At 60.7% G+C, this 16,396-nt stretch overlaps 1 protein-coding gene across 1 annotated transcript; it reads left to right on the top strand.

Annotated features, from left to right (window-relative positions):
* Positions 1-7,678: 7,678 nt before the first annotated feature.
* On the top strand, positions 7,679-15,981 carry COMP (cartilage oligomeric matrix protein). The gene is made up of 19 exons (XM_040444986.1): positions 7,679-8,367; positions 8,611-8,696; positions 9,126-9,177; positions 9,636-9,805; positions 10,492-10,629; positions 10,897-10,971; positions 11,066-11,224; positions 11,323-11,427; positions 11,514-11,621; positions 11,923-12,082; positions 12,655-12,773; positions 12,963-13,015; positions 13,119-13,300; positions 13,463-13,641; positions 13,752-13,800; positions 14,120-14,316; positions 14,947-15,119; positions 15,548-15,687; positions 15,777-15,981. Exons 1-19 carry the CDS (start codon positions 8,289-8,291, stop codon positions 15,821-15,823), a joined length of 2,271 nt encoding a protein of 756 aa, XP_040300920.1. The 5' UTR covers positions 7,679-8,288; the 3' UTR covers positions 15,824-15,981.
* The last annotated feature ends 415 nt before the right edge of the window (positions 15,982-16,396 follow it).

The following is a 16,396-nucleotide window of genomic DNA, read 5'->3' as shown; positions in this document are numbered from 1 at the left end:
TTGTACACTTTAGAACGTCGAAATGATACATTTTACGTCATGTGTATTTTACCACAATTCTTTTTTTTTTTTTTTTTTTTTTTTTTAAGGAAGAAGAAGGCAGCTGGCAGAGAGATCCTGGAGGCTTCGTTTGGGGCTCTAGGTCCAGCCATGCCTGAAGGCAGCCCTGCCGTTGAGGTAAGGCAGCAAGAAATGGGCTCTCTCTCTGCCTAAAACTTGGCGTTTCAGAAAGTCGGCTGTGTTTCTTCTTGCCCACGTCCCCATCATGAGGAGAAGAGCCTCACCGAAGGTGCTGGGGGCCTCAGGAAGGGCCAAACCCCACTCCCCTGGCCCTCTGCTGTCCCATCTATAAGAGGAGAGGGGGCAAGGTCCCGCCATGCCAGCAACAACAGGTCCCAGTATGGACTCACTATGGGGATGTTTCATTGCCCATCACAGGCCTGTGAGCAAGATGTTCTGAGCTCAGAGAAGGGAAGAAATGGAGGAGGCCCACGTTCCCGACTTCCATGAGGTGCCACTTTTGGAAGCAGACTGCTGGGGCCTCAGGAGGAGGGTGGCTGGGGCCCCAAGAGGCAGCCCAGCTGGGTGCTGATGAGCTCGCACCTAGCCTCTGATAGCTGTGGGTTCAAGTCTTGGCTCCGGCCCTCTGTGATCCTGGTCCTGCGGTTTCTACTTCTGGGCCTCAGTTTCCCCTCTCCAAAACAGACTGGCTGTTCTGGGTATCAGGTGCAGCGTCTGCTGGGTGCATAGCTGCTGTCTCAGGGGAGCTCATTAATACATGGATGTGCCTGGTGGAATCCGAGCTGGGCTAGGACTGCTGGCATGAGCAGAGGCGGGTGCTGGCGGGGGGGGGGGGGGGGCGGACAGCTTACCAGTTTACTGCCACCCGGAGGGGGATGCAGCCAGGGTACAGGGTACAGCCTCCCCTCCGTGCCATGTTGCTGTTGGCTTCCGAAAGGATATGGATGTAGAAGTCACTCCTTGACTCTTTTTCCACTTGTTGCCCAGCACTCAGCGTTCCGGCGCGCCTGGCCGGAGGCTGGCACTGTTTCTGGGCACCTGGACAGCCTCACTTGGCCCTGAGACAAGCACTCACTGAGTGGCGGCTGGCGGGCTCCGGGCGTCGGCAGTGGCGTGGCCCTTCTCTCCTGTGGCTGCTCCAGAGCTGGGGAAGAAAGGGCCTCGGAGCTCCCGTGGCCTCCCGGGGCATCCTTGGGCAGCCGACAGGTGAGGGTATGGCCAAGAGGGAGGTTCTGTTAGGGTCAACTCGGAGACTCCATCCTGTGGCACCTCAGATGTGGGATGCCCCAGTGCCATGTCTCAGCCTCCCTGGGGTCCAGTGGCTTCCTACGGCTCTGTGTTTTCATTGAATGGTAGCCACGTCACCCTAGGTCTGTGGCTTCGCACCATCATAGCCCCGTGGCTCGAGGGTCCCCACGATCCTACGGCTTTAGCAGACTGTGGTCCCACGGCCCCATCAACCCATGCTGTTATGACTTCGTCCCTCCTTAGTTCTGTGTTTCCTTGTTCTGTGGTCCATGACTCTTGGATTATTTGCAACTTCATGGCTCTAGGAAAAGGTGAGTTATTCAACCCAGTGGGAAATAGACTCAGGAAGCCTCAAGGGGTGGGTGTTCCAGTGACCCCCCCCCCGCACTTAGCACCATGTGGACCAACAGCAACACTGACAACACCCCTTTTCCAGAGGGCTCCATGTGCTTGTCACCGTTCTACAACTCCCGCTCAGAGTATGCTGACGGTTGCTATGGTCTGGCCGTTCCTGGAGGGTTTTATTAAACCTCAGTCTCCCTCTGTGGCGCAGGAATATGGACACGCAGAGAGCCTGGTCTGGCCTAAAGGAGTGACCTTTAAGTCAGGGTAAGTAGGGGTCAGCCAGGTAAAGGAAGAGTGCTCCAGGCAGAAGGCACAGCCTATGCAAAGGTCCTGAGGTGGGGAAAAGCCTAAAAGTAAGAGGCACAGAGAGGCAGCCAGTGAGCCTGGGCTGAAGGCTAACTGTTCACCTCCCCTTTGTCTCATGTAAGGCAAAGGGGGCAGAGAATGGACAAAAAGCTCCTACTGTGTGCTTCAATTTCATTCTCTCATTGACTCAGAGTGATCTCTGAATGGGGTGGCCACAGAGCCAGAGAGGTTCCCGGGGGTCCAGCCCGCCAGCCACCCACCGACCCATCCAACTATTCACCCACCCACCCACCTATCCACTCACTCCTCCATGCATCTGCCCACCCATCTGTCTGGCAATCTATCCATCCACCCAGTCATTCCATCCATCCATCCATCCATCCATCCATCTACTCATCTGCCCGCCCATCCACTCATCATCCTTCTATCTGTCCACCCATCCATCCATCTATCCATCCTTCCATCCATCCACCTATTCACCCATGGACTGCAAACATGGCTCATGGCTCTGTCCCTGCGCAGGGACACCACACCCCTTCCTGTGTTCCAGCCCTCCTCCCCCTCCACTGCTCCCTCACCCCTCTGTTCCAGCCACACCTGCCTCCTCCGTGAACCTCCAGTGCATCAGTCTCGTCCCACCTCTGGGCTTTTGCCTCTGCTGTGCCCTCTGCTGGGTGCCCCTCATCAGCCGGAACCCATTCATCTGCCCCGGCCTTGGCACCAACATCCCCCCACGGTGGCTTCCCTGACCCCTAGGCTCCGTTTCCTCCGGCCCAGCCAGCTCCTACTTCTGTGTGGCAAGCGCTCCGGGCCACTGTATGCACTTGTCCACCCTCAAGGCCGCCCACCTCGGGGCCGAGAATCGGAGAGCACCTCCTCCCTGTTGGCTACGAGGTAAAGGGTCTGTATGGTGGATGAAATCCTTTGCTTTCACCCCACTGATCGATAATCATTTATTTGGCCCCCACTGTGTGCCAGTCTTCCCACACTGGGGCTGGGGCTCCTCCCCTCCCAATAACCTCCCTCCCCCACTGGCCCATGCCCTGGTCTGGGCCTCTGCCTGCCAGGCGGCCGGTGAGTAAACACACCCCGCCCTCAGCCTCCTGCCCCATCCATCACTGACCTGAACAAGGGCCTCCTGTTAATGAGCTGGGGTGGGGGCCAGAGAGGGGCAGGAGGACGGAGAATGAAGAATCGGGGTCAGGGCTCTGGTTCCTGTGCTCCCTGCTGCCCACCCACCCATCGTCCCCAGACAGCTGCAGAACCCTGGGTGGGGGACCCTCTCCCTACAGCCTTCACGGGGAGGGGAGCGTGTGACTTCCTTCTCTGAGCATCCAGTGCCCAAATCGAGGCGACAGGACAAACCTGCCTCTCTGAGCCTCCGTTTGCCCATCTGTAGAGTGGGGGCATTAATGACTGCCACCGTGGAAAAGTCTTCACTTTTTATGGAGTAACCTACTCACTTCTGGTGACGACCCTAAGATGTGGGGGGCTCTTGTCCCCCCATCTCATCTGGGTTTTTACTGCTCCTGTTAAGGTGTGCAAAACTTTAGGTATTTCCATTCGCCACTTCATTAAACAGAGAGAGAGAGAGAAAGAACAAAACTTGTGTAGTTAGCCACACAGGCGGTCTCTCTCCCCGTAACACAGACACAGGTTTGTTTCACTATTACCTACAAAACTCTCATTAAATGTCAGAGGAAAGGAGAGAAGGGCGGGGGGGTCATTTGCCCCTTCCACAGCTATCTCTGGAAACTTATGAAAATAACGCCTGTATGATTTCATTCTCTAAAATCAATACCCATTGAATGCCGCCATTGGTAAATTCCAGTAGGTTCTTAGTAACGCTCTTTCTCTCTTGTAGCAACTCTTCAGTACGCTGGCTGACCTTGAGACTTAAAAATTTACATTATAATAAGCGTTTGAATGTGGCTCTTCTCCCTCTCCCCCCCCCTCACCTCCCCCCCCAAAAAAGAAAAGGAAAAAGAAGAAACTGAGGCACAGGCAAGTTAAGCAACCTGCCTCAGGCCTCACAGCAGAGCTGGGGTATGAAACTCACGGTCCCCATACCAGAAAACAGGACCTTCATCACTGTGCCCTGCTGCCCCCTATGGTGATGAGTTCCTGCCTCCCGGGGCTGGGAAAGGGGGAGCAGAAAGGGGAACCCCACAAAAGTGGTATGGCAAGGCTTTTGAACGTTTGGCGCCTGCTCAATAAAATTGTAGCCACTGGGGCGCCTGGGTGGCGCAGTCGGTTAAGCGTCCGACTTCAGCCAGGTCACGATCTCGCGGTCCGTGAGTTCGAGCCCCGCGTCAGGCTCTGGGCTGATGGCTCAGAGCCTGGAGCCTGTTTCCGATTCTCTGTCTCCCTCTCTCTCTGACCCTCCCCCGTTCATGCTCTGTCTCTCCCTGTCCCAAAAATAAATAAACGTTGAAAAAAAAAATTAAAAAAAAAATTGTAGCCACTATATTTATTGTTCTCTCCTTTCTATCGTCACCTTCCTGGGAACTGGGATGGTATGGGGACAGGGTTGGGGCAGATGGAAAGTGGGAGTATATAGGCAGGGCTTCTTGAAGTTCACAGTGCAAGTCAGGGTGGGTCTGCCCGACTCCAGTGCCTGGATGTCCCCCTGGCGCCCATTCCCACGCCCCCAACTCCTTGGTCCTTCTGGAGAGATGGGTCCAGTGGGGCCGTCCGAGGCAGGCTGGGTCAGGCTCCTCAGTTATGGATGTAGCAGTGGCCAAATGGCTTCCCTCACTGCCCTGATGAATTCCCCAGACCCTGGGCCTGTGGCCGGGCCCGCCCAGGGCAGGGCAGCTGCCTTCCCGACATACTTTCCCTCTGGATTCACGAGGAGAGGCGGCTGGGTGAGCTGGGGGCGCCCGCATGTCTCCTGGCCCGGCAAACCCCTGCCGGGAAGGGCCCCGGGGCCCCATCACACAGGCACCAGCCCCTCTGCCCCAGCCTGGCCAGGCTCCCGGAACCACCGGGTCTGGTGTGATGGGAAGGGGAGCTGGCTGGGGCGCCAGCCAAAGAAAGGCTCGGGCCAGGAGGTCCTGGGCAGCAGAATCTTCACAGCTAATGAGGGGCCTGGGCCAGCATTTCTCGTCTGGATTCTGTGGCCAAGGGCAATGGGGGGGGGGGGTGAAGGCCTTAGGGGTCCCGCCTTCCCCAGTTCTAATTCCTGCTGTGTGACCTCGAGCTGTCTCGTCTCTTTTCTACGGAAAATGTGAATAAGGACAATTTGAGGTATAAGTGACAGTGTGTAAGTTCCATAGTGTATGGCAAGGCTAATACCGCAGCCAGACGTCGGGCACCCGGTAGCTCATTCAATTCTCTCAACAACGATCGCTCCTGTTTTCTAAGCGAGGCACAGAGGGATCACGCAACTTGCCCGAAGTCACACAGCAAGGCTGTGCCCAGCCAACGTTTGAACCTAGACCGTGTGTCCCCCAAGTCTGTCCTAAAGTACAGTGGTGGCAGTTATAACTATTATTAATAGTAATGATGTTCCACTAATAAGGAATAAGAACATGATATGCTAATCCTAGTAGGTAACTTCACAGCTCACCAGCCCCTTCTCTCTCTGAACCGGGAGATCCCCAGGCTGTGAGAAACAGAACAAAACACAGCCAATCCCGGGGCGCCTGGGTGGCTCAGTCGGTTACGTGTCCAACTTCGGCTCAGGTCATGATCTCACGGTTCGGGAGTTCGAGCCCCACATCGGGCTCTGTGCTGACAGCTCAGAGCCTGCTTCAGATTCTGTGTCTCCCTCTCTCTCTCTCTCTAAAAAATAAACACTGAACACAAACACACACACACACACACACACACACACACAATCCCAGTTCCCAGAGTCAGGGCATCCCAACCTTCTCTGCCAAGAATAGTCTGCCAGGGGTCCCAGACGGCTGTCATACAGCCAGCCGCCAGCCCCTGAGCCCTGCCCAGGAAGAGCAGGGAGGGCTTCACGGAAGAGGGGGCATCAGAGCCCAGACTTGAAGGATGGAAGAAGGAGCCCAAGTGTCTTTTTTTTTTAATGTTTATTTATTTCTTTTTGAGAGTGAGAGAGAGAGAGAGAGAGAGAGACTGAGCGTGAGTGGGGGAGGGGCAGAGAGAGGAGACACAGAATCCAAAGCAGGCTCCGGGCTCCGAGCTGTCAGCCCAGTGTCGGGTTCAAACTCGTGAACTGTGACATCATGACCTGAGCCAAAAGTCTGCCGCTCAACCGACTGAGCCGCCCAGGTGCCCCCGAAGGATGGAAGAAGGTATTTGGGGCCAGGGGGAACAGTAGGTACAAAGACTGGGAAGGACACGTAGAGAAAGTTATTCTGTAATGTGAGGCCGTGTGTGGTGTGCACGAGAGAAGGAGCCACTGCCGGACGGGGGATCTCAGGGTTGGTGAGATCCAGGAGGTAGGAGCACGAACCCAGACTGCTCGTCCCTGGGCCCCTGTTGTTTGATCCGCAGGCTGGGACATCCTCAGGACCTCTGCCTTTGCCGTTCCCCCTGCCCGGAATGCCCTTCCCCGCGTTTCCCCGTGGCCTGGCCATGAACAAGGCCACGTGCGCCCAAGTCTCAGCCCCGTGCCCAGCCTGTGGCAGGGGCCTGGCTTCCATGTGCTCTTGTCTCAGCTGCATGAGGCGCACGCAAGCCCACAGGCCCCGCCGGAGTTTGTGGTTTTCCCAAGAATTCCAGTGCCGGCCGGGAGCGGCCCCCAGGTGTGCTGGACGCCAAGGAAAACAGGAGGTGAGCTCATGGCCCGGCCGCAGGCAGCAGGCAAGGTGGGCACTGTCAGGGCACAGGCTTCACTAGAAATGCCCAGGTTGGGGCTGACTGTTCCCACCCAGCCTCCCCACCAGGCCCGCTCCTCCTCCCTCACCCTCTGTGGCTCCCTATTGCCCTTGAAGACAGCCTGAGCTCCACACCACTGGCACTGCATCTCCTGAGCCCCAACATCTCTCCACCCTGAGATCATTCCTGGTAACGGACCAGACTCCTCTCTGTCTCGGAATCTTCACATATTCTGTTCTACCTGGAATGCCTACCATCTTTTTTTTTTTTTTTTTTGCCTGGCCATGTTCTCCTCACCTTCCTGGTCCCAGTTTAGCATTCCCTCCTCCTCTGAGAAGCCTACCCAGATTCCCCCACACACCGGGCTGGGTCCAGCACCTTGTTGGAGCTCCCACTGCTCTCTGTGTATCCCCATCACAGCTCTGGCCCCTTTGGGTGATTATGCAAGTGGCCTCCCCACCAACGTGGGTTCCCCTAGAGGAAGGGGCCAACTCTGGCTTGTTCGTCCTGTGTCAAGAGTCCAGCGCAGGACGTGACACACGGTAGGTGTTCAATGTGTGTTTGTGGAGTAAGTAGATGTGTCTGAAACTCCCCCCTCCCCAAGCCACACGTGCTTCACTATGTCAGAACTGTCTTCACTTCGCTCTGCTGATCTGAGTCCTTCTTTTCCTTTAGGCTTCCCTTCCACCTCCTCCGGGAAGCCCTTAGTGACTTCTCTGGAACCTCTCTGATTTCACCCTTGCCCCTTGCGGTGGCCTTGGGCTAGCCACTTCCCCTCTCTGGGCCTCAGTGTTCTGATCCATACGACAGAGGCTTTGAGCACTTGGAAAGCGGGTGGAGAGGGTTAACTCCAGAAAGTCAAAGTGTTTTGTAGCTCAGGAGCGAGGCTGAGCTGGGAGGGACGATTTTCCTGATTAGAAGTAATTTTTATTTTTATTACAGGCTGTTCCCACAGCAGCTGGAGCGGAGCTCGGAAGGTATGGCGAAGTCTCCGCAAACAGAAGTCCTGGCCACCCCCCTCAGACCTCCTCCAGCTGGAGCCCTTTAATTTGCGCACTCCTCTGCTGGGGATGGAAACAGGCACAGAGAGATGTCATTTGCCTCATTTTGAAGCAAGTGAAGAGGGAGTGGAGGGCCAGTCGGCCTGACTGAAAGCAGAGTCGGGGGTGGGGGTCCTAACTTTTAGCGTCTCTTGACTGGTTCCCCAGGTGTGAGCTGAGGGGAGCCGCTGTACAGATTGCTTTGTACTCAGTTAGGTCCCAATCATGGCATACAGCAGGCACTCAATAGAGAAGTGAGAGAGAGGGCTGGAGGGTGGTCCCACTGGACTCCCTGCCCTATCGACCCCTACCCCGGCTCCCCGTGACTCAGTTTCCCCGCCGTGTCCGGGTTCAGCAATACCGGGCGGGGCCTCGAACGCAGAGGCCAGCGCCATCTGTTTACCTTGCGGCTGGACGCTGGGCAGGGCCGCGGGTGGGCCGTCCCCGGAGCCGGCTGAGCCGCCGGGATAAATACGCCCCGCGGGCCTCGTGGGCAGCAGAGAGGGAGCTGCAGTCCAGCTCCCCGCCGCCGCCATGGTTCCTGCCGCCGCCTGCGTTCTCCTGCTCACCCTGGCAGCCCTCCGTGCGTCGGGCCAAGGCCAGATACAGATAGGTAAGCCGCCCCGTCCCCCACGCGTGGCCTCGACCCCCAACCGTACCGGAGGACCCGTGAGGCCTGGGGTCGCGGCTTCTTGGGGGCTCAGGGACTGCTCATCGGGGCATGCAGGTCGGAGAAACCAGGCAGCAGGGCGGACGCTCAAGGAATGAGGGAGTCCCAGGGCCCTGCCGCGGTAAGGACTGGTGTGGCGGGGGTCCCCAAACCCCGACGCCCCACCAGCGCCCCCTGTCGGCGCAGGTGCAGATCTGGGCCCGCAGATGCTTCGGGAACTTCAGGAAACCAACGCGGCTCTGCAGGATGTGCGGGAGCTGTTGCGGCAGCAGGTGCGGACGGGGGGGGGGGGGGGGGGGGGGGGGGCCCCCCGGCCGGGGGGGGCACGGGGAGTGCGGAGGAGGGGAGTGAGGCCTGGAAGAGAAGGAGAGGCAGGGGGATGGGAGAAGGAGGTGCCGGTGGAGATGGAGAGGATCGTGGGTACCAAGGTTCAGGGAGGAAGTTGTAGAAAAGAGGGAGAAGGGAGTCCCAGGGGTAGAAGGTTCCGCGGGAGATGACAGGGGTCGGGGGGGGGGGGGGGGGAGGGAGTCCCAAGGAAGGGAGGTGCTGGGAGGATAGGGAGTCCGAGGGGGTGGAGGGAGGGTCCGAGGGGAGTGGGTGGGTCTGTGGGAAGGGAGTCTGGGGGAGGGGAGAGGAGACTCAAGGGAGGAAAAGAGGGATGGGGCCTCGCTGACTACACCCCGTCTCCCCCTGCACCGCAGGTCAAGGAGATCACGTTTCTGAAAAACACAGTGATGGAGTGTGACGCGTGCGGTGAGCACAGCTGGGGCGGCAGAGGCGCGGCAGGCGGGGAGATCGAGAAGAGTTGGGGAGACAAAGACGGAGACAGCGAAGGAAAGTCCGGGAGGAAAAGGGACAGGAAGAGACGGAGGCTGCCAGATGGAGAGATTGGATGAGGGATGGAGAGAGACGAACAAGGAGGGGGAGACAGAGACTATGGGAAGGGAGAGGGGGACACACGAAAAGAAGCAGAGGCCGTGCGAGAGATGGAGGGAGATGCAGAGACGCTCTGGGAGAAGCAGAAAACTGACGCGCGCGGAAATGCAGAGACTGGAAAAGCCTAGCGGGCTTGGAGCCGGGTCCGGGGCGGGGTCGCAGAAAGCCCGGGATCTCGCCACGCCCCCAGGGGCGGCCCTCCAGGAAGGGGCGTGCTCACGATAGACTCCGCCCCCGGGGCTGGGCCCTGACCAGCCCCACTTCACCACCCGCAGGGATGCAGCCAGCGCGCACCCCAGGTCTGAGCGTGCGGCCCCTCTCCCAGTGCGCGCCCGGCTTCTGCTACCCAGGCGTGGTTTGCACTCAGACGGCAAGCGGCGCGCGCTGTGGACCTTGCCCCGCGGGCTTCACTGGCAATGGCTCGCACTGTGTCGACGTCAACGAGGTGCGCCCGTCCCCCACCCCACCGACGACCCCCCTATAACACCGGTCCCTACAACTACCGACCTCCCCAACGATTTCTTCCCCGGCTGAAAGTGTTCACCCGGAGGCCCTCTTCACCTCCGGGGGCGCCCGTCCGGACGACCCCCTTGACGCCGGGGATGGGGGGCACTCATCCAGACCACTTCCCTTACCACCAGTGACGCCGGTCCCGCCGACCCCCTCCGTAGCCAGTGACGGCCGCCCCGACCACTCTCCTACAGCCGAGAGTGGTCCGCCCCAAAGGCCCCCCTCACCTCCGGGGCTCGGAAGCCCCAACGACCCTTCAACCACCGCGAGGAGCCCGCTCGGACGACCCTCCCACGGCCGGGCACGCACGCCTCGACGGCCACTTCCCCCCTCTGCTGGGGACGCCCGCCCTCACAATTCCTTCCCCCGCCCTTGAGCACCCAGCCCATCGGCTCCCAGGAACAGCCCCTCTCTCCGCCAGGTCGCTCCCCTGCCCCCATCAAGGCGAAGTCGCGTCTGACCCCTGGGATAATGGCCTTTGCCCCACAAGCCCCCCGCCCCCAAGTGCTGGCTAATGGCCCTTGAATTTTCTAAGTTCAAGCCCCCAAAATCTTGAGGCGCCGCTCTCGACGGGGCTCTCCTCCTGCGTCCTCTGACCCTCCGTGGCCTTTCCTCCCCCAGTGCAACGCCCATCCCTGCTTCCCGCGCGTCCGCTGCATCAACACTAGCCCCGGCTTCCGCTGCGAGGCTTGCCCGCCCGGGTTCAGCGGCCCCGCCCACGAGGGCGTGGGGCTGGCCTTCGCCAAAGCCAACAAGCAGGTGAGGGCCGTGGAGGGGTGGGCTTCATCAGGGAAATGGTCCGCTAGCCTTGCGGCTATTTTCCTGCCTGGCTTCAGAGGGAAGGGGTGGAGCCCGGCTCCCGGGGGCCCGGGGGATGGATAGAGGAAGGGTCCTCATCAAGATGGTGGAGGTTGGGGGAGGAATGTAGGTAGGGGAGAGGTAGGGTGCAGAGGAGACGTGAACCGGGTGGGAGGTATGCGGGTTTTCTGCGCAGGGGCGGTGACCTCTGCGCTCCCTGCCATCCAGGTTTGCACGGACATTAACGAGTGTGAGACCGGACAGCATAACTGCGTCCCCAACTCCGTGTGCGTCAATACCCGGGTAAGGCACGGTAGGAGCGGGGAAGGATCGAGACACTGGGGGAGGGTGAGAAGTGGCAGGCAGCCCGAGCTCACTGCCCGCGGCCCGGGTCCAGGGCTCCTTCCAGTGCGGCCCTTGCCAGCCCGGCTTCGTGGGCGACCAGGCATCCGGCTGCCATCGGCGCTCACAGCGCTTCTGCCCCGACGGCACGCCCAGCCCGTGCCACGAGAAGGCCGACTGCATCCTGGAACGCGATGGCTCGAGGTCGTGCGTGGTGAGTGCGGGCGAGCAGAAACGACCTTGGCATGGGGTACGAGGGGGTGGGGTGGGTGGCGAACACGCCGGGGCACCTACTCACCACCCCACCCGCAGTGCGCCGTTGGCTGGGCCGGCAACGGCCTCGTCTGCGGCCGAGACACGGATTTGGACGGCTTCCCCGACGAGAAGCTGCGCTGCCCGGAACGCCAGTGCCGCAAGGTGGGCGGGGTCTGAAGGGCCAGCACCGCGCGGTGGTGGGCGGGGCTCCCTAGCCACGCTCCTCACGCCGGCCTTGCCCTCCCCAGGACAACTGCGTGACGGTGCCCAACTCAGGGCAAGAGGACGTGGATCGCGACGGCATCGGAGACGCCTGCGACCCGGATGCCGACGGGGACGGGGTCCTCAACGAGCAGGTGGGGCCAAACGTCGGGGCCTAGGTTAGGCAAGGTGGGGCTGTGGCTTGGGTGAGGGAAGTGGCCTCAGAGGATGTGGGCTGGGGGGGGGGGGGGGGGGGGGGGGGGGGCGGGAGGGGCCCCCCCCCCCCGGGGGGGGGGGGGGGGCGGGGGCGCCCCCCGGGGGGGGGGTCCAGGAAGGATGACCACTGCTCTGCGGAGGAGGCGGGGCCTCGGAGCTGGTCTGGTCTGGGCAGTGACATTTGCCCCTCCAGGCCTGACCGGCCCCCCCCTCCCCCCGGTAATCGGCCCTGTCCCCCAGGACAACTGTAAACTGGTGCGGAACCCAGACCAGCGCAATGCGGACGGCGATAAGTGGGGTGATGCGTGCGACAACTGCCGGTCCCAGAAGAACGATGACCAAAAGGACACAGATCAGGACGGCAAAGGCGACGCCTGCGACGACGACATCGACGGCGACCGTGAGAGCAGCAGAAGGGAGGGGGGAGGGAAGGGCAAGCACCGAGGGGCGCGGCTTGCCTGAGGGCGGAGCTCGGCTAGTTTTTGAAGCTGCTGCGGGTGAGCTCGCTCCAGGGCTCCAGGGGCCACGGACTGTGCTCCTGCAGGCAGAAAAATAAGGCAGGGACACAACGCGAAGGGGAAGCGGCAGGAACATTTGGAGGAGGGGAGGGGGGCCCTGTGTCAGATGCTGCAAGGAGTAAGTAGTTGAGCAGAGACGTGAGCCTGCCGTTTAGGGCCAGGGAGGTGCCAGGTTTTACACCTGGGGCAGACACTCAGCATGGTGCATTCCCAGGGCCAGCGGAGGGTCCAGCTGAGCTTCCTCTGTGAGTGAGAGCCAGTCCCTTCACCCGCCGTCCATCAAGTCTCTGAGGCTTGGGCCAATGCCCTACTTGATTTAACTTTGTAGCGCTGGGAGCCCCGAGAGGCGCACGACTGTGTCCCAGGCTAGCCCCAGGTTTGCTGCTGCCTTGCCGAAGTTAGCCTGGTCCCGCCCCCAACCTGGGATCCTGTGCTGTCCCCCTGCTTCTCGCAGGGATCCGAAATACGGTGGACAACTGCCCAAGGGTGCCGAACTCAGACCAGAAGGACAGCGACGGTGATGGTGTAGGGGATGCCTGTGACAACTGCCCCCAGAAGAGCAACGCAGACCAGGTGAGCGCCGGAGGCACCCCAGCTGGGTCAGATCCCTGAGGTGAGCTCCAGACTAGTTAAGGAGACTGAAGCGCGGTCTAAGCATGGTTCCTTGGGGTCAGGAGGACCTCGGTTCTGGAACTCGGGGTCGGTGGGAGGCTTCTGAATTCCTCTGCCTTGATTTCGGACTCCTGCATCCACCTTCCCTAGAGTGATGTGGACCACGACTTTGTGGGAGACGCTTGCGACAGCGACCAAGACCAGTAAGGAGGCCATCTGGGGTGGGGGTGGGGACTGAGGGTGGGCGACCCCGACGCAGCCCTCTGGGAAATCTCACTGTCTCTCTGTCCCACCCACCAATTCTAGGGATGGGGATGGGCACCAGGACTCACGGGACAACTGCCCTACAGTACCAAATAGTGCCCAGCAGGATTCAGATCACGATGGCCAGGGTGACGCCTGCGACGAGGATGATGACAACGACGGGGTCCCTGACAGTCGGGACAACTGCCGCCTGGTGCCCAACCCAAATCAGGAAGATGTAGACCGTAAGGGCAGGGGCAGGGCCTGTGGTGGGTTAGAGGCTGTTGTGGAGACCTTGGCACGTATGGGAGGGGCTGGGACGTGGTATGGGCGGGACCTATAGCAGATGTGGGCGTGACTAGGCCCTGGGCGGGGCTGGCGCTGACTCCACCACGGGGGTCTCTCAGGGGACGGAGTGGGCGACGTGTGCCAGGGCGACTTCGACGCGGACAAAGTGGTGGACAAGATCGATGTGTGTCCGGAGAACGCCGAGGTCACCCTCACTGACTTCCGGGCCTTCCAGACGGTCGTGCTGGACCCCGAAGGCGACGCTCAGATAGATCCCAACTGGGTGGTGCTCAACCAGGTGGGGACAGGGCCCCGCGGAAGGTGGTGGGGTTGGGTCCTCAGCTGGGGGCGGGGGAACCGAGGACCCATGCGGCCGACCTGAGGCCCTTCTTCCTTTGACCCCATCAGGGTATGGAGATCGTGCAGACGATGAACAGCGACCCTGGCCTGGCTGTGGGTGAGACACGGAGAGGGGTCCAGGCTGTACAGCTAGCCGAATAGGGGGCGGGGCCAGGGGCGGGTCTGAAGTTAGGAAAGGCGGAGCCAGGTTGAGTCTGGGCTCTGGGGTCCAACAGTTCTGGACTCTGAAGGAGCGTGACCCAAGGCATGTCACAGGCCCAGGGATGCGGTCGTGGCTGGACTCGGCCGGTAGGCATGGGGCGGGTATATGGTTGGGGATCTGGGCCTAGGGGCAGGTTGGACTCCAGAGGGGCGGGGGTGGGGGGGGAGGCAGGGCCCCGATGGGGAGAGCCCCACTGCTCCCTTCTCTTCCCCAGGTTACACGGCCTTCAATGGCGTGGACTTTGAAGGCACGTTCCACGTGAACACGGTCACGGATGACGACTACGCAGGCTTCATCTTTGGCTACCAGGACAGCTCCAGCTTTTATGTGGTTATGTGGAAGCAGATGGAACAGACGTACTGGCAGGCGAATCCTTTCCGTGCAGTGGCTGAACCCGGCATTCAGCTCAAGGTGTCCGCGGCCCTGCCTGACCTCCCTCAGTCCTTGAGCTCTCTAGGAGGCCCCAAATCCTCCCAAGGTCTCCCAAAGCCTTTACAGCCCCCTAGTGTCATCCTGTGGACCTTAGAGTCCTTTCAGCACCCCCTGGATTCCTACAGGCCCTCAAACACTCCTCTAGGGCCCCCAAACTTCCTTTGGGCCCCGAAACCTCACGGAGCCCTAAACTTCCCCTCGGGTTCCAAATCCTCCTGCAGAACCCCTAGACCCCAGTAAGTCACTGAAACCCTCCAGCAAATTCCCCAAATCCTATAGAGCCCAGTTTATCCCATGGACACCCAAAACTTTCTATGGGTCACTAAGTCATCTCGCAGACCCCTCCAAATCCTCAGACTCCAAACCTGTCCACGGACTCCCAAATCCTCACATGAGCTCCCAGACCATCCCTGCCCTCCCCCCCCCCCCATACCCCCCCCCCCAATCTCCACGTGGCCCCCAAGAAGGCTTCCTTGCCGGTATCCCATCCATCCAGGCACCCGAGAGCCTCCCACCACTGCCAAAACCTGTCCCACCAGGCAGGGTTCTGCAGGGCTCCGATAGCCTGGGCAGTCTCTGACTCTGTTCCCCTGTCCCTGGGCATGGCAGGCTGTGAAGTCCTCCACAGGCCCCGGGGAGCAGCTGCGGAATGCACTCTGGCACACGGGGGACACAGCGTCGCAGGTGCGGCTGCTGTGGAAGGACCCCCGCAACGTGGGCTGGAAGGACAAGACGTCCTACCGCTGGTTCCTGCAGCACCGGCCTCAAGTGGGCTACATCAGGTGGGGACCTCGCCCCTTGCCAATGGACCAGAAGTCCCTTGCTCTGTCCTGGCTCCTGGAGGTTCAGGGGACCTCGGTACCCTTACCTGTAAAATGGGAATGATACGGGCAGGTAGAATTAACTGTGTTTGGCTCTGGGACATGACACTTCTCCTAGGACGCAGGACACAGCAGGTCCTCAGACGGTGGGGTCCTACTTGTTTCTCAGTCCCCACTGCACTGCCAGGAAGTCCATCCTGTCACGCAGGGAAGCTGAGGCTCAGGTCAGAAGCCCCACCTGCCCTGAGAGTGGCCCAGGCAGGCGGGGGGGGGGACACACGGCCTCCACTCCCAGAGAGGAGGGGACTCGTCTTCCAGGGCAGACGCCAAGGCCTCAGAGGGGAGGGCCTAGCCCAGGGCCCCACCTCGCTGTCTCATCCTCCCCCCAGAGTGCGGTTCTACGAGGGCCCTGAGCTGGTGGCTGACAGCAACGTGGTCCTGGACACGACCATGAGGGGTGGCCGCCTGGGGGTCTTTTGCTTCTCCCAAGAGAACATCATCTGGGCCAATCTGCGTTACCGCTGCAATGGTGAGGGGAGAGCCCTGCTTGGGGGGCGGGGGTGGGAGTCCATCCTGCCCAACCTCACCCCCTCTCACTCGCTGGCCCTTTCTCCACAGACACCATCCCTGAGGACTACGAGACTCAGAGGCTGCTGCAGGCCTAGGGACGGGCGTGGGGATCCACTGCTGGAAGAAGGTCACCCCCAGGGCTGCCCTCAGCACGCCAAGCAGGGAGCTCAGTGCCCGGCTCCGAGGGGTGGCTGGACTGGGGGAGGGAAGGCTGAGGGGCTCAGAGAGGACAAAATAAAGTGTGTGCGGTGGAGTGGCTGGCTGTGGTCTCTGCTTCAGGGAGATCGTGGGGTGGGGCCAGGAAAGGCTGGGCCGGGGACCCCAGACCTGCTAATGACTACCCGTGCCCTTGCCCCGAGTGGCTGGGGACCAGCGGCCTGACTAGGAGTGTCCAACACTGACTGGGGAGGCGCCGGGCCTGCCACTGCATCCTACCCACTTGAGGTCACAGGGCTGGATCCCCACCACTGAGTGCCTGCCCCCCAGGATCCTGGGGTCCTTCCCCTTCCAGGCAATAGGCCCAACTAGCTGGCTAGGGGTGGGGGTGAGGGGCTCACACCTGGGTGTCCACGTTCGTGTGTGTGTGTGTGTGTGCGTGTGTGTGTGTGTGTGTGGCGGGGGGCCTGTGTGTGGCTCCCACTTGATATACCTACTGGCCCACGTTCCAT

Source organism: Herpailurus yagouaroundi, unplaced genomic scaffold (genome assembly GCF_014898765.1).
Source record: "Herpailurus yagouaroundi ecotype Mexico unplaced genomic scaffold, PumYag 193, whole genome shotgun sequence".
Classification (NCBI taxonomy): domain Eukaryota; kingdom Metazoa; phylum Chordata; class Mammalia; order Carnivora; family Felidae; genus Herpailurus; species Herpailurus yagouaroundi.
Note: the sequence above shows the minus strand (reverse complement) of the source record. Positions and strands in the feature narration are given on the sequence as shown.

Bases quoted from the DNA above. Each gene is read 5' to 3' on its own strand.
- COMP (XM_040444986.1), top strand. From the start codon at position 8,289: ATGGTTCCTGCCGCCGCCTGCGTTCTCCTGCTCACCCTGGCAGCCCTC. The intron at 13,301-13,462 runs GTAAGGGCAGGG...GGGGTCTCTCAG, and splicing joins AAATCAGGAAGATGTAGACC to GGGACGGAGTGGGCGACGTG. The intron at 15,120-15,547 runs GTGGGGACCTCG...TCCTCCCCCCAG, and splicing joins CCTCAAGTGGGCTACATCAG to AGTGCGGTTCTACGAGGGCC.